The sequence below is a fragment of the Halichoerus grypus genome, chromosome 5 (genome assembly GCF_964656455.1).
Source record: "Halichoerus grypus chromosome 5, mHalGry1.hap1.1, whole genome shotgun sequence".
NCBI classification, from domain to species: Eukaryota; Metazoa; Chordata; class Mammalia; order Carnivora; family Phocidae; genus Halichoerus; species Halichoerus grypus.
Window position 1 is genome coordinate 163,582,210 of NC_135716.1, and position 20,165 is coordinate 163,602,374.

At 42.9% G+C, this 20,165-nt stretch overlaps 1 protein-coding gene across 3 annotated transcripts in view; it reads right to left on the reverse strand.

Annotated features, from left to right (window-relative positions):
* KHDRBS1 (KH RNA binding domain containing, signal transduction associated 1) overlaps positions 1–18,572 on the reverse strand; it is a 37,388-nt gene extending 18,816 nt beyond the window's left edge. For 2 of the 3 annotated variants that reach the window (XR_004913960.2, XR_013448291.1), the window contains exons 1-4: positions 18,019–18,572; positions 5,577–5,701; positions 4,627–4,743; positions 2,324–2,470 (exon numbers count right to left, since the gene is read on the reverse strand). Coding sequence is in view for 1 of the 3 variants with exons in the window: in XM_036081833.2 (XP_035937726.1) it covers positions 2,324–2,470; positions 4,627–4,743; positions 5,577–5,701; positions 18,019–18,400 (771 nt within the window). In the remaining 2 variants the exon portion in view is untranslated. The remainder of the gene's footprint in view (positions 1–2,323; positions 2,471–4,626; positions 4,744–5,576; positions 5,702–18,018) is intronic. The other variant, XM_036081833.2, reaches the window with a different exon arrangement.
* Positions 18,573–20,165: the final 1,593 nt, after the last annotated feature.

Consider the following 20,165-nt stretch of genomic DNA (forward strand, 5'->3'; position numbering starts at 1 on the left):
TAGCTTCCTCTTCCTAGGATAGTAAAAGCCACTACCGTTAATTAAGCTCTACATACTGGACACTTTACAATAACCTCTCTATAGATTTTGCAGTTTAATCTTCAAGATAACCCTGAAGTAAGTAGGCAGGTCTTCCCATTTTACAGTTGGGAAAAAAGAATCAGGGCATATAAAGCCACCAGCCTAAGGGCATACAGCTAGTAAGCGGCAGACTTGATGTGAATTCAGAATTATCTGTCTCCAAAATCTAGGCTTTGAATTACTAGACTACATTGCCTTTTTTGTCTACCTGAGAGACTAACTCATTCTTACAAGACTTAATCTAAAATATTACCTCTTTTGAAAAACTTTCTTTGATGCCACCCCCACTCCCTCCTCTTTTTCCACAGCACCGTGTAATTTTCTCTACCCAAGCACTTACCACGTCATTCTAGAATTGTCTTTCTCACTAGATTGTGAGAAAGGAGCCATTTTTGTAACTTCAGACCCAAGCAGAGTATTAGGCACCTACCAGATACTTAACAAATGTTTGGGATGAACAAGGAACCTGAGGCTCAGAAAAGTGAAATAATAACTTGTCCAAGATGACGCGGATAAAGGTCCCAGTCCAGTGCTCTTCCTACTGTACCAGGAAGCCTCTCTGGTACAGTTAATGGTTCTAAGGGGAAAACGGAGGCTCTGGTCATGGATGCAAAAATAGGCTCACTTTTTTTTTCTTCACAAGAGGGAAGAATTGAGTCAAATGCCATTTGCAAATCTTTTCACATATTTCCTGATGAGAGCCATTCAGTTTTAATACTCCATGCTTTTTTATATATCCCAGGTGGACAGAGCTTCAAGGATAGAAGATTCTAGTCACCAGAGAGATGCCCCCCCACCCCAACTCTTCACCTCCTCCTACCTTACACATTACTGCTGCTTGAGACCCACCCTGGAGAATCAAGTGACCAATGACAGCCCATTTGCCTAGATTCTTCCAAATGCTACACCAACACTGAGGAAACCCAGATATGCCTGGCAGGCATCTTTTTAGAAGACCACTTACATGAAAGCCTTGTAAAGCTATCCCTTTTGAGAAATATGCTGAGAGTAAGGATAAAGAGGAGATGGGCATTCCCCTACAGTCCTTCAGAAACTGGGTGGCTCAGGATGCTTCAATAGAACACCTCAAAAAGAGTAAAAAGAACTCTCTGAAGGGAAAATTTACCAGCTCTGAGGTCTTCTCTAGGATATTTTAAATTGGCTGTTTCATGTTTGAACATTCTAACGAAGACGAGGTACTTGGAAGCAAAGCAGCTGCTGAGACATCTGAGACAGTGTTGGAATTCTTAGAGCTCAGCATTATAGGTACACACTGCCTATAAATTTCTGCTCTATCAATTCTCACATCCTCTGACACCACATTTAGTTCCAACTCCTCATTTTGCGTTCACAAGAAAACCAAGAACTGTATCTCACTCCTCTTAGTTTTAGTGATGAAAACAGGATGCTTACTCAATTCTAGTTAAGAGTATTTCTCATGCTTCTTAAGGTTCCAGATTCATCCTTGGTTATTAAATATTCAACTGTAGTATGTTAATTCTGACAACTAGTAGGTCTTGCTGAGCAAAAATCACACCATTTTCTACTTATTCAAAGAATGGATCCTCTGACCAGGTGGTAATAAGCAAGACAGGTAACCTGGTCTGTCCCAACTCTTCGTGGGCCTCAGTTACACTCTGAAAGGAACTGCACACCTATTTGTTTAGTATCATCAACAGTCAAGCCTATAACAATTATGCCTCTTTCAAATCAAACTCTATGTGAGAAATTCCTCCAGGAGAGAAAGCCCTGAATGCACCCTGGTCAAAATTTAGTCTATTAACATTGGATGCTAGAAGGCTCTTGCTGTTATGTTCTACACTCTCTAGAGTCTAGAACGTAAACCCTTGAGTACAGGGGGTTTATGACCGTCTTAGCCATTGTCTTATCATAACCTCCTGGTTCCACACTAATACCAACACACTTAGTGAAGACTCTGTTAAATCTTTGTTAACCAGACGTTAAGATGCCAGACACACTGTGGACCTAAGATACTAACAACAGATCCTGGTATATAACTAAAACCACATTAGACAAGGACGGGTAGAGTGGCTTTGGGGCACAGTGTTTTGAGAACTAGGTACAAGTAACACACTACTTCAGAAAAATGAACATAAATACAGAATTTGGTACGCAATTTCAGGTTATGCAGAGATCGTGATTAAGAACCCCTGCCTTATTAGCAACAGCACAAGATCCCAGTTCTCTCTTGATCAAAGATATAGGATGTGGATTTCCTTACTGGTACTAGGAACTTCTTGACTTCCTCCATAGCATGGGCCATAAGAGCATAAGCCTCACATGGGGGTCCAAAGACTTCAATAAAGACATGCAGATCCATATTCAAGTGGGCATATTTCGGGTCTCCACCTTTGCGCAGTTCTTCCTCCTATGGAAAAATGCAGAAAAACATCACATCACATGGAATGGGAGAAAATGACACTGATACCTCCAGCCCAAAGAGACAGCAAGAAATAACCTAAAAATCTAAGAAAAACAGCAAAGTGTAAGAAGAAAGCAAAACAAGGACTGGAGAATAGTAATTCACACAACCTGCTAAACCTGTAATCAGTCTGCTACTAAAAGTTAACCACTGTCTTGAATTCCTGGTGTATTCACTGCAGCTTTTTTTTTTTTTTTTTTTTAAAGATTTTATTTATTTATTTGACAGAGAGAGACGGAACACAAGCAGGGGTGAGCGGGAGAGGGAGAAGCAGGCTTCCTGCCGAGTAGGGAGCCTGATGTGGGGCTCGATCCCAGGACCCTGGGATCATGACCTGAGCCGAAGGCAGACGCTTAACCGACTGAGCCACCCAGGTGCCCCTCACTGCAGCTCTTATTAGAAGGTACAGAAAAAACTTTTTTTTTTTTTTAAAGATTTTATTTATTTGACAGAGAGAGACACAGTGAGAGAAGGAACACAAGCAGGGGCAGAGGGAGAGGGAGAAGCAGGCTTCCCGCTGAGCAGGGAGCCCGACGCGGGGCTCGATCCCAGGACCCTGGGATCATGACCTGAGCTGAAGGCAGATGCTTAACGTCTGAGTCACCCAGGCACCCTGAAGAGAGAAACTTAATTCCAGTCTTCATTCATATATCAGCTGTTTGCCAAGCATGCATGCATTCATTCACTGCCAAGCATTTGCTTTTAAATCCCAGGTAGTGCTGTTAAGTACCAGCTCTTCTTCTTTTTTTTTAATTTTAAATAATAAATAAGTAAGTTTATTTATTTATGGGGGGAGCCAAGGGAGGGGAAGAGAGAATCTTAAACAAGCTCCATGCCTAGCGTGGAGCCCAAAGCAGGGCTTGACCTCACAAACCCTGAGATCATGACCTGAGCCGAAACCAGGAGTCAGATGCTTACTGACTGAGCCACCCAGGTGCCCCTAAACTTTTTTAATTTATTAAGTAATCTCTACCCCCATTGTGGGGCTCAAACTCATGACCCTGAGATTAAGAGTCGCACGCTCTACTAAGCCAGCCAGGTGTCCCAGCACCAGCTCTTCCTATTTGCTTATATGGTCTGGGGAGTCATAGGGGAGGAAAAAAGTCAGGATAGAGTGAAGAAAATCTCAAGTAAATCTCATTAGGTAGAATAACATACTTCAGCCCTAAGTGTATTCATCTAATGAGAAATGTGAGTGGACAAAAGAAGAGGCTCTGAGAAAACAATGTTTGTCAATTTAGGCTGCAAAAAAGAGCCCTGAATGACTAAATTTTTAGGCTGTACCTGATATGTCTCATCTAAAAAGCTGACTCTAGAAAGCTAAGACTCTTCTGTCTTGATAGGAATTTTTTTGAAACTTATAAAGAATACAAAGCCCATGGGGCTATGACATGAAAAAAAAAATCAGCATTAGGTTCTGTTGTCAGGATTACTCATGGTTCCTTTTGAAATACTTTCTTTTAGGGGTGCGTGGGTGGCTCAGTCGTTAAGCATCTGCCTTTGGCTCAGGTCATGATCCCGGGGTCCTGGGATCGAGCCCCGCATCGGGCTCCCTGCTCAGCAGGAAGCCTGCTTCTCCCTCTCCCACTCCCCCTGCTTGTGTTCCCTCTCCGGCTGTGTTTCTTTCTGTCAAATAAATAAATAAAATCTTAAAAAAAAAAAAAAAAAAGAAATACTTTCTTTTAGTGTTCTTTACATTCCAGCAGGCTATTAAAAAACCCAGACAACTAATTCTCAGACTCACCTGCACTCAAAACATTATTGCTCTCACTTTTCTATGTTACTGGAAAGGGAATATGCTGTTCACATTTTAGTGTCTTTCGTCTGGATCAGTTTTAGTATATCCAGCTCCCCTTCCAAGTTTTCATAGACAAATGCTTACAAATGTGAAAGTTGCTACTGCTGCCTCCATTACTATGCAGTCAAAAGTCAGGAAAGAAACAATCACCAGGGAACACCTAGGCTCTTCCAGGGTTGCCAAACAAGTAAGTTAACCTGGTCTATAATCTCTTACAGCCAACACAAATTTAAGGGATTCACATTCTGTACAAGCGCTGGCTTCTTGAAGGCATGGTCTTCTTGCCTCACTGACAGGAGCTTACCTTGGCTTTGTCTCTCATTGAGCCCTTGCCCAGCACAGAGATCTTGGCACCTGTCTCTTCTTGCAGTCTTTTGATTGTATTCCCTTGTGGCCCGAGGATCTTCCCCACAAAATTGAACTGACAGAAAATAAAAATAGATTTCTCAATATACATGTTCCTATAAAACATTTCCACATGTATTATCTCATTTGATCTTCAACAACCCTGTAAAATTGGGGGCGTATTACCATTCCCATTTTACTGAAGGATATGCTGAGGATAGACTGAAAAAAGTGAAGAGTCTAACATTACACTAGAAAGTAGCAGTTCCTAGACTTGAACTTGGGTTTCCTGATGTAGTCTGGTGCTCTTTCCAAATTATCACACTGCAACCCTTAGTACTTCAACACACATAAGTATTTTTAAGGCAGTGACCTCAGAACAGAACAGACATATGGCATTCTTTTGTAGTACTTGTTTCGTCAACTAAATAGAACTAATTTCTTTCCTTTAAAAAACAGAAAAAAGGAGGAGGAGGAGGAGAAAAACAAGAAAGGATTTATTTAGAAGTAAAACACTGAGTAAGAAATAAAATTAACTTCACCTAGTCAAGGATTTGTGTTACATTTCCTGTATTTAGATTTTGCGTCAATCTTTTTCCCCCCACGTCAATCTTTCAACAGAGGGCAACTCTTCAATTTTTTCCTTTGAACTTGGAGACTGAACAAACACTTGAGAAAGAAACTCTTTTTGGTAATAAAAAGTTGATTATATTTCCTTCCTAGCTATAGGTATGCTGTTAGATCTAGACTTAGATGTTTCAACTGCCAGAAACAAGTACTGCAAGTATGGGAGAGAAGCTTCACAGGCTCAAGGACCTGATGCATCACAATTTCCAGAAGTCTTTATTTCAGCCCATGGCTCTCACACCTACAAAGACAACGAAGTGAGTGAGGCACTTTATGCCTTACCTTGGGATACTGCTTCACAGGTATCAGTACCCGCTCCTTCAGCTTCATGTTCTTATGAGAAAATAAATCCAAGTAATTCTCCTCATCGTCTTTTTTTGAATCTCCTTTCTGAATCTTCTCAATCTCTGGATAAGACAAACACAGTTTAGTTTGTTCTGGTATCTAGACGCAAAGTTCCAAGTCTGCATAAAGCAATAACATAGTAGAAGACCAAATACTTCAGACGCATGGAGTTGACCAGGAAACCCAAAGGCTGCTTCTCATGAAAGCAGTTTGCTCTTCCATCCCCACCTGAAGCCTCTACACCAGAGCCATTCAAATGTTTCTCAAGAATAAGTGAATTTAACAAAACCAATGCAGAGAGATGGGGAAAAGGGGATAAATGAACTAAAAATAAAGTCTACATCAAACAAAAAACAGCACAAAGTCGTATCTTTATGAACAAAGGTCAGTAATTTAAATATACAATGAACAGGGGCGTCTGGGTGGCTCAGTCGTTAAGCGTCTGCCTCCAGCTCAGGTCATGATCCCAGGGTCCTGGGATCGAGCCCCGCATCGGGCTCCCTGCTCGGCAGGAGGCCTGCTTCTCCCTCTCTCACTCCCCCCGCTTGTGTTCTCTCTTTCGCTGTGTCTCTCTCTGTCAAATAAATAAATAAAATCCTAAACAAATAAATAAATAAATATACAATGAACAGTCCCATTAAAATTCCATTGTGACATAGTGCTTTGGATAACAGTCCTTAAGAGTTTTGAAAAGTTATTAATTTAATTGCTCTAATTTTTGGTTTCCTCATCTGTAAAATGGAATCAATATCTACCTCATGAGGTTGCTATAAAGACTGAATAAAATAACATGTACACATTTCCTAGGAAGTGCTTAAGCGTCAACATTATCTAGCCCAAATTCAGGCAATGTCCTAAAGGAAAACATGCACTGAGGTACTTTCAATTCACAGGTTAAGATAGTTTCATCAGATATAACCTTAGTATCCAAAAAGATTTCCTTCCTTGGAAGCATTTGAGTGCTTCCTATGGAGAGGCAGATGAAGGGAGAGATACAGGTATGATCATTAACCCCTAGGCGAGACTTACTAAGGGCCAGGCATCCATCCTATAAAGTATAGGAAATATGTCAGAACAAGTCAGATATAATCCCCATCTTCACTATGTTTATACACTGACACTCCCGGTCTACGAAGAGGGCAATGAAGTACACTTCCAAGTGTTACGACAGAAGTACTAACAGAGATGGGGCAGAGTGTGCGCAGGCAATGAACAGCAACTAAAAGGTTATATGGTCCACTGAAAACAGTCAAAAAAAGAAATTTATACTCAAGTCAGTGGAACATTCTAAAGAATGCAGAATGTTGGGGCGCCTGGGTGGCTCAGTCGTTAAGCGTCTGCCTTCAGCTCAGGTCATGATCCCGGGGTCCTGGGATCGAGCCCCGCATCGGGCTCCCTGCTCCGCGGGAAGCCTGCTTCTCCCTCTCCCACTGCCCCTGCTTGTGTTCCCTCTCTCGCTATGTCTCTCTCTGTCAAATAAATAAATAAAATCTTAAAAAAAAAAAGCAGAATGTTCTCCTTATATATTATCCCCATACTATGTTTCTATCTTCTATAATTTTTTTCTTCTATAATTTTTTAAAAGATTTTATTTGAGAAAGAGAGATAGCGTGTCCTAGCGTGGGAAGGAGGGGTGCAGAGGGAAAAGGAAAGAATCTCAAGCAGACTCCTGGCTAATCGGGGAACACAAGGCAGGGCTTGATCTCACAACCATGAGATCATGACCTGAACTGTAAGCAAGAGTTGGACGCCCAACTGACTGAGCCGACCAGGCACCCCTCTATCTTCTATAATTTTAAGGTAAGGGTTCTCAAACTTCAGTATGCATCAGAATCACCTGGAGGGCTTGTTCAACTGGGCCCCAACCCCAGTCTGGGATTTGTGTTAGGAATCTGCATTTCTAGCAAGTTACCAGGTGATGCTGATATTGCTGATCTAGGAACCACACTTTGAAAGCCACTGGTTTAAGGTATAAAGATGTATTATTTCAGGGGCACCTGGCTGGGTCAGTTGGTAGAGCATGCGACTCTTGATTTCGGTGATGTGAGTTCGAGACCCATGTTGGGTGTGGAGATTACTTAAAAATAAAATATTAAAAAAAAAGATATACTACTTCAAACACATTGTGTAAACCATACCTTTAACCGTTTTTTTTTTTTTTTTTTTTTTTAAAGATTTTATTTATTTGACAGAGAGAGACACAGCGAGAGAGGGAACACAAGCAGGGGGAGTGGGAGAGGGAGAAGCAGGCTTCCCGCAGAGCAGGGAGCCCGATGTGGGGCTCGATCCCAGGACCCTGGGATCATGACCGGAGCTGAAGGCAGACACTTAACGACTGAGCCACCCAGGTGCCCCCCTTTAACCGTTTTTAAAAGTAACTGTTTAGGGGGCAGGGAGAGAAGGACAAGCAGACCCCTCCGGGGGAGGCTGCCGTGGGGCTCGATCCCAGGACCCCGAGACCATGACCCGAGCTGAAGGCAGACGTCCAACTGACCGAGCCACCCAGGCGCCCCCCCCATATTGTAAATATTCTTAACTAAACCTTTACTCCTATGAGAAGAACTGTAGATGACAGTGCTCTTCACACTCCTATGTTTCATTGCTTGAAAGAGAACAAATTTGACCTTAAAATTAACATACTAAATGCTTCATTCAACACCCTATTTGTTTGCTGTTTTACTGGTGGTATATCCTGACCTCTATTCTGCCCTCCCACTTAACTGCTAATATTAGTTTTTTCTAGTCACTAGTTTTGAGCCTACCATCTCTGAATACTACTACTTTTTTTTTTTTAAGATTTTATTTATTTGACAGAGAGAGAGAGAGAGACAGCGAGAGAGGGAACACAAGCAGGGGGAATGGGAGAGAGAGAAGCAGGCCTCACGCTGAGCAAGGAGCCCGATGCGGGGCTCGATCCCAGGACACTGGGATCATGACCTGAGCCGAAGGCAGACGCATAACGACTGAGCCACCCAGGCGCCCCTGAATACATCTCTTCTTGAGTTTCCAGGCTGAAAAAATGGGTACTCAATCCTCAAAAATCCTAGGAACAAAGATGCCACATTTGTGATCTGAAAACATCACCAAAGAGCTTCTAAAAATGTGGAACAAATTACATGCTTCATTTTAAATGTCTCTCTGTGTGTCCTAATTGCTACCATCTAGTTAGGCCATTCAGCTATATTTTATAGCACTTTCCAGAAACTTTACTTGGCCAGTGCAAGATAAGACTCAAAGCCTGTTAATCTATTGTACTCCTACAGGAAGGAGAGCTGCAAAAACCGAACCCAGGAGAAAGGTTTTTATGCAGTGTAATGCACCCTGTAAATTTAAGGCCTTTCTTTCTATAACATGGATCTTTCTGTTATATTTTGCACTAATCATATCTTAATTAGAATCCCTTTGTCCAGTTTATCTCACAATTTTTAAAAGAATATTAAAGCATTTTTAGAGAAGTTCCGGAAGGATGATTTAAATAAAACAGCTTTAAAAAGATAAAAGAATCAGGGGAGTTTAGCCTAGAAAGCAAAACACAAAGAAGCAACTTGAAGTCTTCAAGAGGGCTCATCTTCCATGTTTGGAAGGGAAAGGACTGAATATTCATTCAGTGTCTACTATGTATCGAATACTCTACAAATATTACCTCATTTATCCTACAAAATAACTCAGTGAAGTAGCCGGTACCATCCCCATTTTACAAATGAGGAAACAAACTCAGAAAAAAGTTTCTAAATCACAAAGCTGTTAAAGTACCAGAATAAGGATCAAAACCCAGGCTTTCTCTTAACTTCAAACCTCATGCTTTTATCACTGCCTTTCGATGAAGAGTTTCTAAAGTGGGGGGGGGGGGGGGGGGGGAGACTTTACTTAAGCAAGGAAGAATTGATTTTGTAAAATTTTGGGTACAGTTTATACCCTCAGACACTGTCATGTGGTTAAAGTCCATGAAAGGACTCTGTGGGTGCTTCAGATGTTCAGTAGCCTGACCTTTTCTTTTCTTTTCCAATTCTCTATTTCTCTCCTTGGCCTTACTTTTCTTGGAGAGCTTGGAGTAGGTTGTATTGGGAAGAAAAAAAAAATCAAGGAGAAGCTTCCTAAAAATGGTTTAACCCTCAGGCAACAGTACTTTCTAGACAACTTTTTTGAGACTAATTCCTTTAAGTGATCTTTGCTTGGGCCTCTAGAGACCTTAGCTGTCCCAAGAGCCAAAGACAGGAAAGCTAAAGTGTAAACAACACAGAGAGGTGACCCATTTGTTTTCTAGCCAGCTGCTTACAAAAATCATATTTCATCCAGTGTCTCTGTGTGTCAGGAATGTTGTATTTATTGTTTCATTTTGTCTTTATAACCAAGACTATCCTTATTTAACAAGTGCAAAAACCTGGGCTCAGAAAAGTTATATAACTCATCACAAAACTTGTTAGTGACACAGCAGGTACTTAAACCCAGGTCACTCCTTCCATCAGTCAGAGCAAACTCAACTAATACTGTGGCATTTCTTTTACTCTATCTTTTACTATGATTTAACCGTTCCTTTTTTGGTAGGTCTTACCACAATCAGATTGTAAGCTCTAAAGGATGAGGTTTCTTTTTTTCTTTTTTTGGTGCAAAAGGTGGTTTTGTTAAAGCATGGGGACAGGACCCGTGGGCAGAAAGAGCTGCTAAGGATTGCTTTTTAAATGCATATCTCAGAGGAAAGAGCATGAGTTTTGAAGCTGATCATGACCTGAGCTGAAGGCAGACGCTTAACAACTGAGCCACCCAGGCGCCCCTAAACTGAGTACCTGCCATCTTTAGTATAATGTCTCATACACAATAGGCATCTATAAATGTTTACTGAATGAAAGAAACGTACCATTAACACCCTCAATGATTCATTACTTTTATCATTCCCAAGTTTATAATTCTCTGCCCTATACCTTCATATGACTTTATCATCCCCAAATTTGTAATTCTCTGCCCTGTATCTTTTCTGTTGGTACCCACCTTGTGGAATCACAAGTCCAGTAAGTTTACTGTCTTTGTATAAAAAAAACTCCATTCTTTTTATTTATCAAATTATTTAACTGTTTTAAGCAAGAGCAGAGACCAATCGGTCTTTAATCTTTTTTGGGGTCATGGGCCCCTTTGAGAATCTGATGAAAGCCGTAGATTAGCGCCTAGGAAAAGATACCAACACAATATTTCAAAGACAGTGTTGACAGAGGATAGGTATTGGTTCAGAAAAATCCCCCAAAGTCTGAGTAAAGAGCCCCCTGAAGGGCTCAATTCTCACATTCCAGGATAGTGGCAAACCCTGTTATGACATATTGACCAGGGTCTCCTGAATCTCTTTCTTACGATATAATTTAGAGTTTAGAGCTTTTCTTTGCTTTTTTAAAGATCTTAGAGAAAGAGTGCATACAAGTGGGGGAGAAGGGCAGAGGGAGAGGAACAAGCAGACTCCCCACTGAGCAGGGAACCTGCAGTGGGGCTCAATCCCAGGACCCCGAGATCATGACCTGATCCGAAGGCAGATGCTTAACCAACTGAGCCACCCAGACACCCGCCCCCCTTTTTTTGAGATAATTGTAGATTTATATGCAGTTGTAAGAAATAAAAGATCTCATATACCTTCACCCAGTTTTCTCCATAACACTTCGCACATATATAATATAGTATCATAACCAGAAAATTAACATTAATACAATCTACTGGCTTTATTCAGATTTCATCAGTTTTACACCCACTTATATGTGTGTTTAGTTCTATGCAGTTTAATCAGTCATGTGAGCACCACCACAGTCAAGGTGCAGAACAGTTCTATCACCAGGATTCCTCATGCTACCCTTTTGTGGCCAGAGGCCCTTCCCTCCAGCTGTTCTTCACACTGGCAACCACTTATCTGTTCTCCATCTCTATTATTTTGTATTTTCAAGAATGTTAAATTAATGGAATTATACAATATGTTTCCTTTAGAGACTGGCTCTTTTTACTCAGCATAATTCTCTTGAGATCCATCCAAGTTGTTGCATTTATCATTTCTTTTTACTGCTAAGTAGTATTCCATGGTATGAATGTACCAGTTTATTCACCTATTGGAGGCATATGGTTTGTATTCAGTTTTGGGCTATTATGAATAAAGCTGCTTTGAACATTCATGCACAGGTTTGTGTGAAACTAAGTTTTAATTTTTCTGGGATAAATGCCCAAGAGTGCAATTGCTGAGTCGTATGGTAAACATATGTTTAGTTTTGTAAAAAGCTGCTTTATCAGAGAAAAATGTATGCTAACAATATTTTGCTTAATCTCACTAGTATTATGTTCTATAAAAATAGTATTGTACCGTATGTATCTAGCCTTATGGGACTTGCTTTTCTAACATTAGATTTCCAAGATTTCTCTATGTTGTTGCATGTAGCTGTAAGTTTTCATTTTCACAGCTATATAAATATTTCATTTTGAAAAGCTCACAGTCTTCAGTCAATGGTGAAACAAGTTGCACCATTTTGTGAACAACGTGCACCATTTTATGAATGAGGCATTCACGTACAAAAGTTTCTTTGGGCATATTCCTAGGAATGGTGTTGCTAAATTTTAAGGAATTTGAAAGTTAACTTTCAGATGAAATGTTAAACTGTTATCCAGAGTGGTTGTATCAATACACACTTCCACCAGCAATGTTTAAGAGTTCCTTCTAATTCTCAGTCTCTCAAACCCTAAGTTTTGTTTGACTGATTTTCTGTCAATACTGTAGATTTTCATTATTTTCCTGTCTCCAAATTTTTTTTCTCATTTATCGTCATTTCTTCTTCTAGCTACTTTATATTCAACATGTCAGGTTGAAAAAATAAATCCAGTTGGGGTGCCTGGGTGGCGCAGTAGGTTGAGTGTTTGGCTCTTGGTTTCGGCTCAGGTTGCATCGGGGTCATGTGATCGATCCCCTAGACCAGCTCCGAGCTCAGCGTGGAGTCTGCTTGAGATTCTCTCTCCCTCTCCCTCTGCCCCTCCCACTCGTGCTCTAAGATAAATAAATAAATCTCTTAAAAAAATAAATCCAGTTGGAATTAGTTTGGGAAATGCAAAAAATCAACATGTTAAAAGTCCTGTCATCTTTACAATGCTAGTCCCCCCACTTTCACCCCCCTACCCCACAACTTCCCCAGGACGTGGCATATTTCTCTTTTCATTCAGATCTTCCTTTATCACCTTTAGTAAAATTTTGAGGGGTGCCTGGGTGGCTTAGTCGTTAAGTGTCTGCCTTAGGCTCAGGTCATGATCCCAGGGTCCTGGGATTGAGCCCCGCATCGGGCTCCCTGCTCAGCGGGAAGCCTGCTTCTCCCTCTCCCACTCCCCCTGCTTGTGTTCCCTTTCTCACTGTGTCTCTCTCTGTCAAATAAATAAATAAAATCTTAAAAAAAAAATTTTTTTTTAAGTTGACAATATGTGATCACAGTAATACTGAGATAAAAATTCTTCCTCATAGAATGGCCAGGAAAATTGAATAAGTAGCATACCTCATAGCAAGTTACATGCTCTACACAAAGATTAAATATTATTTAATGTTATTGTTTATAATTATTCACATACATTTTGAACTGATTTTTACTGCTTATCCCAAGGCAATTGATACTATTCTTTTTTTTTAATTTTTAATTTTTTGGATACTATTCTAAAAACGAGATTTTGTCAATTCTTTTCTAATTGGCTACTGCTCATGTATCAGAAACCTACTGATTTGTACATCTCTATCTTGTAATCAGCTGCATCACTGACCATTTTCCTATGTAAACGATATTGTTGCAAATACTGAGAACCTCTGCCTGTTTATCCTACTATTTACACTTATATTTGGTCTAGAATTCTTTGCAACTAATTCCACTTTCTGATTTTAATAGGTTTTGCTAGCCCTATAGATGAAATAGATATTTCTCTAACATATTGTGCACGAAATAAATTAAGTATTTTGAAATTTCACTAGACTAGTATAGTGAAGTTTCACTTCACTAGTCTTTAAAATGTCCAATGAGTGCTTTTGAAAGATGGATTTCGAAGTATATTTTCAAGATCTTGTGGGGATTAATCTATTCAAAATGTTTCCTTACTCCTGAGTCATTTACACAAACTTATATTTTCCTAATTGTACAAAGTAGAAAAAGAACACTGATATGCGTACAGGCATTGTATGTTTATTACATAAATATATAACACAAGATAAATTATTTTTGTTTCAGAAAACAAGCATGGGTACATGGAGTCCTTGCATGTCTGCAAATGCATTTAATTGTCATCGTAGCTGAGTATCAATTTGGCTAACACAGAAGTCTATATTCAAAATATAAATCTCTCAGAACTGTGTTGATGTTTTTCCATCATGCAATGAAGATGAGTATCTGTTCATCAAATATTTAGTAAGAGTCCATTCTGTGCAGCACTCTTCAAGGAACAGGAGATACAGCAGTGAACAAAGCAGACAAAAGATCCCTGCCCTGGTAGAGCTGACATTCTAGCTGTGAAGGAGGAGTGGTTAACAAATACACACGTAACTACAATATATAGTACATCAGATGCTGATTAAGTGCAAAATAAAGTAAAGCTGGGGAACATCTGGGGAGGCTCAGTCAGTACAGCATACGACTCCTGATCTCAAGGTTTCTAAGTTTGAGCCCCACATTGGGTGGAGAGATTACTCAAAAATAAAATCTTTAAAAAAAATAAAGCTGGGAAAGGGACAGGAAGGGGTATGTGGCTGCTGAAGGAAGAGTGGTCTGGGTCTTGAGGATTCTCTTTGGAAATGAGCAGAGGTGCCTGAGGAGTCAGTTCCAAGAGCTAGGCTCTGCTCTTTGGGTTTCCTTCTTCTTCTTCTGGCATTATCATCTTTATTGACCTGTTAGCTAGCACTCCAATGCATTCAAATAAATTGTAGTATTTTGTCCAAGTAGTACAAAATATTTTTGAAGTACAATTTGTTTACAATTTTTTGCAGGTATTATATATAGTAGGGGTTGGGGTGGGTGGGGAGGGTTAGGTGTATGGATCCAGACTCAGACTGACTTCAAATCCTAGTTATGCTGCTTACTAATTTTGTTACTGTAGGCAAATTATTTAATCTCTGGGTGCCTTGATTTCCTCGTCTGTAAAAATGAGGATAAGAGTAACTTCTCATAGGGGCGCCTGGGTGGCTCAGTAGGTTAAGCACCTGCCTTCAGCTCACGTCATGATCCCAGAGTCCTGGGATGGAGCCCCATGTTGGGCTCCCTGCTCTGTGGGGAGCCTGCTTCTCCCTCTCCCTCTGCCTGTTGCTCCCTGTTTGTGCGCACGCGCGCGCGCTGTCCGTCAAATAAATAAAATCTTAAAAAAAAAAAAAGTAACTTCCTCATAATATTGTCACAAAGACTAAATATTTGACAGAAAGTGCTCAGACCAGTGCCTGGCACAGTAAGTGTTAACTATATTTTTCTTACATGTATCCTATCAGAGTTTTGTTTTGTTTTGTTTTTTTAGATTTTATTTATTTATTTGAGAGAGAGAGAGCAGAGCTAGAGATAGAGCATGAGCTGAGGGGAGGGGCAGAGGGAGAGGGAGAAGCAGACTACCTGCTGAGCAGGGAGCCCAGCTCTGGGCTCAATCCCCAGAACACTGGGATCATGACCTGAGCTGAAGGCAGACGCTTAACCAAATAAGCCACCCAGGCACCCTTTTATCAGAGTTTAAATACTACTATTCTGTCTTCTCAGAGTCTCACTTCCTCACAGTGGGTTGACTCCACTACAATCCCTGTTCCAGATCATTAAAAAATACATTAAGAGCCAGGTCTGGGGCGCCTGCGTGGTTCAGTCGTTAAGCGTCTGCCTTCGGCTCAGGTCATGATCCCAGGGTCCTGGGATCGAGCCCCACATCGGGCTCCCTGCACCACAGGAAGCCTGCTTCTCCCTCTCCCACTCCCCCTGCTTGTGTTCCCTCTCTCACTGTATCTCTGTCAGATAAATAAAATCTAAAAAAAAAAAAAAAAAAAAAAAGAGCCAGGTCCAATATATATCAAAACTTAACCACGCTAATCAGCATCCATATTCCCCAAGTCTGTTTTCTCAATGAGCTAGCATTACCTCAGCCCCGATTCTTCAATTAAAATTTCAGTTTATTAAAAAACAAACACCAAAAAAGTCCAAGTTAAAAACTATTAAAGAGCACTCACTTGTAACAGAATTTAAGCAGCAAGAGTGAAAATTTTAAGTAACTTTTAAAAAAAAGATTATTTTTCAGTAATCTCTACACCCAACATGGGCTCCAACTTACAACTCCAAGATCAAGAGTCACATGTTCTACTGACTGAGCCAGCCAGGTGCCCCTGTAAGTCACTTTTAAGGATCAACAGTTTTTGATGCTTATTCTAAGAAACCACCTTTTACTTGAAAGATAAACACTGTACTAGGCACTTGGTGTGGTCAGAAAGGCAAAAAATACCTTGTTTTCATACGTTATTCAGTACCATGGATTTACAATTAGAAGAAAACTGTGGTGTAAGTTATTATCTGATTTTGGCCAAAGGGAATGCTGCTAGTACTTTTACATGACATTTATTTATTTTTTTTTTTTTAAAGATTTTATTTATTTATTTGAGAGAGAGAGAATGAGAGAGAGCACATGAGAGGGGGGAGGGTCAGAGGGAGAAGCAGACTCCCTGCCGAGCAGGGAGCCCGATGCGGGACTCGATCCAGGGACTCCAGGATCATGACCTGAGCCGAAGGCAGTCGCTTAACCAACTGAGCCACCCAGGCGCCCTTTACATGACATTTAATTCTCTCAACTCACCATCCCACTTTCCAGATAGGGTTACTGAGGTTCAGAAAACTTCCCAAAAGTAGGTAACTAATTAAGGGTCAGAATTTCAAACCCAAGCCAACACCTTTAAGTTCTAAAGTTTGTTATTCTTACTCACTTAACCCGGACTGCTTAAAGATTCGAGGAAATAAAAATTAGACTACCAGTCAACCTTTAGCATTTAGCCTGCCATTCCTAAGTCTGCATGTACTTGCTTTCAGATTCAAACACCTGGTGTTTGCTATATGCAAGACAACATGAAAAATCTAAAGATAAAAAAAGGCCTCCTGGTCTTCAAAACGATTGCCAGAAGAACACAATGAACAGTAATGTTTCAAACAATCTGACTGTGTTACAGAACAGCAAAGCACCCAATTGAAAATGTAAGCAGTTTATCCAAATGTTCTTATTCTTGACCACAGCGAGCTTTGTTCATTGCATTAAAAAGTGAAGACCCCTTACCAATGTAGGGAGATAGAGAACAAAGGGGAACGATCTGTCCATTATATCAACCTTGCCAATGAGTCCAACTACTCATTTAGCGTTGAAGGCTGCAACTTTTTACTTGCTTATAAAATAACTAAAACAACGTTTTAACTAGAAGAGAGGGCAAAACAGACGGCTTTAGGGAGAAATCAGAGCGACTAGGTGAACGGCCAGTGCAGAGCAGGAAAGGAGCGTTAGTCTACAGAGAACAAAGACTACTTTTCCTAATCTATTTCACTACTGAAGCAAAAAGAAATAAAAGAAGACCAAGCCTTTCAGGTACAAGCATCTTGCAACTTCTCTCAGTTTTTGTCCATCTTGGGGAATGTCCTGCAAACCACCCTTTACCTCCTCCTACCCCATTTCACTGTCTCTAGGGTTATTTTTACCCTTCTAATGAACAACACCTTGTAAAATAAAGGGGTCCAGCCTTCTGGCTCTATAGCAATTATCATTTTATCTGCCGAAGTCGGAAATCTCATTCGGAAAACCTCAAGCTCCGATTCCCACAGGTTGCTCCTGCCTCCGAGCAACTTAAGCTCCTGTTACCGCTAAGTCCGGCCCGGCCCCCAGCGACCGCGGCGCGCTGGACAGGGCACTCCAGCCTCACCCCATTTCACCTCGGCCCTCCCTCCCACGGTCCCTCCCCGGCTCGGGCTGTCTTCACCCCCTACACCCTCAGTAGAGGCGTCTACCGCCACCCGCAATGAAGAAAGCTTTCCCTTTGGGGGGGGTAGAGGGAGATAAAGATTCATTTCTGGAAGAATCTGAACACTCGGAGCGCAGGGCAGCTGCAAGAAGTGGGAGGGGGAAGGGTCGGGAAAGGGGCGGGGAGCGCAGCGCATCCATCAAGATCTCTGCGCTAAGATATCGCCAAGTCCCCTTCGGGCCTTCACTGCAGCTTAGAAATTCTCCCTCGCACCGAGGGCCGGGATGGGAGTGTGGAATCCAGGCTCCCCAGGATGAGAAAGAGAGAAGGGGAGTTCACGACTGCCTTGGCCCCGAGGGGGCGGGAAGCGGGCGGAACAAAGCCACTGCTGCCCATGCCCCCGAGTGGCCAGGCGACCCAGAGGGATCCGGGAGGCCCGCTTACCTGCCGTCAGTAGCTGCATGGCGTGAGTGAAGGACGGGTCGAGCGAGTCCTTCTCGGCCATGAGTTCGGGCAGGTACTTGTTCTCCGGCTCCATCTTGACGGAGGCAGTGGCTGAGGGGGGCAGCAGCGGGGTCGGTGCTGGACCGCCCACTGTCGCGTCGGGACCCGTGGCCGAGGGCGGCAGCAGCGGTGGTGGCTGCGTGGCGGGCGAGGCCCGAGCGCCCCCCCGGGATCCCCCTCCGCCTCCCCGGGACCGGTGAGGCAGCGGTGGCTGCCGAGACGGCGCCTGACGCACTGAGGGGTGGGCACCGGAGGGGTCCATGGAGCCGCTGCGGCCCGAGGACCGGCTCATGCGCGCGGCGGGGTCGTCCCGGCGCTGCATTGGGGCGGATGTGCGATCGAGGGATCGAGGAAGCGACGCGGCAGCGGCAGAGGCCCGAACGGCGGTTGGCGGGGGTGGAGAGCGGGAGCGACAGCGACCGAAGCCGACCCGAGCGACCCAGCGAAAGAGAGCACCGGAAATGAGGCGGCGCGCGTGCGCAACCAGCCACCGGCACCGCCCTTGGGTCTCTCCGCGGAGAACAAAGTCTCCAGTCGGGCCACGGCGCCTGCGCACCGCCGCGGCGCCCGAAGAAGTCGCCTCCCCGCTCCCCTTTTCCCTCCGAGCCCGCCAGGCCAGAATCTTGTGCGCGTGCGCGAGTGGCCGCGGGCTTCGTTCGTTTTCTTTTCCACGTGACTCGGCGCTAGCGGGACACGTGTCTCCTCCCCCTCTGGCCGAGTGCGCGGAGGGGCGGGGGCTGTGGAATGTCTTTGTCTGCGCGCGAGCCCGCGGAGTGTGGGGCGGGAGACCTGTTACTCGCGGGGCCACGCCCCCGCCAACGGCTAAGACGCGGAGGGGGGCTGTGCTCTGTGGGGTTTGGGGTGGGAGTGAAGTGGCGTGGAGGGGGGGCGTCACTGAAGTGTGGAAATAAACCGAAACCAGAGCGGGGGTCACGGGAGGGCGGTCTGGGCAGGAAGAGAGGAGAGAGACTGCCTGAACAGGGAAGGGGAAGAGACAGAGCACCGGGGAAACAGGGGTGAAGGAGGGACGACTAAGGGAGATCTGACTCAGGGATGAGCGGTGGAGATGGGGAAGGGAAGCTTGGAGGGAGAAATTGAGGAAGGACGGGTCAGTGGGAAGACTGAAGGCTACTGGAGGACTTGACCTAAGAGGGAAGGTTTAGATTGGAGACCGGCAATCTAGCGAGGAAAAGGGCGCCCGACCGAAGAAGGAAACCCCAGAAGTCCTATCCCATGGTTTCCAATATAGTAGGCTCTAAAAGTTTAGCCATTGTTGGTCTGAGAAGTCGCCTTAAAAGATGAAGCTTTTAGCTCTTCACATATAGTGCTGCTTTCCGCTGACTTAAGTTTTATTGCGCAAAAAAAGTGAGGAAGGGGCCAGGTCCTTAATCCGTGATGGTTGTATCACTAGGATGGCTCCTTCTACTGATATGAGTGCTAATCCCCCTGCCTCTGTCGGACCCTTCACAATGGATCATTCCAGACTTGCTCAAAGAGACAGAGCCTTAACACTGCTCTCAAGGCCAAGGTATATAATGGACAGTCTCCCACAGCAGTCTCCTCATCCCGGGGTACTATATGCAAATGAGCCTAGGTCTCTACTCCTATAAACTCTCAGAAGCCTGGTGCTTTCTCTAACCGTTCCCTCCACAGGTTTGTGCTTTCCCCATTCAAAGCACTCCCATTTCTTTTCCTTTGGGATCAGTTTCCCTACTAAGCCCATGCTTTTCAAAACCATTTCTGGACATTGTCTTCTGTGTGGCTAGAAACGGTTGATTTTTGAATCTGAAACTTAGCAGCCTTCAAACTAGGGAACATTTAAGGCCTGGCTATCTTCTTGGGGGTGGGGGAAAGAAATTACCCACAGAAATGAGAATAAACACAAATATCTCCATAAACTATCACATATTATATATATATATATATATATATATATCTCCACTGTTAGTACTTGATATATATATACGTATATATATATATACGTATATATATATCCACTGTTAGTACTTGACTTTGAAGTCACATAGGTAGTTTATAAGTAGGAGAAAAAATGTTTTTGAGTAATTGTAACAAAGAATTAATGTGAC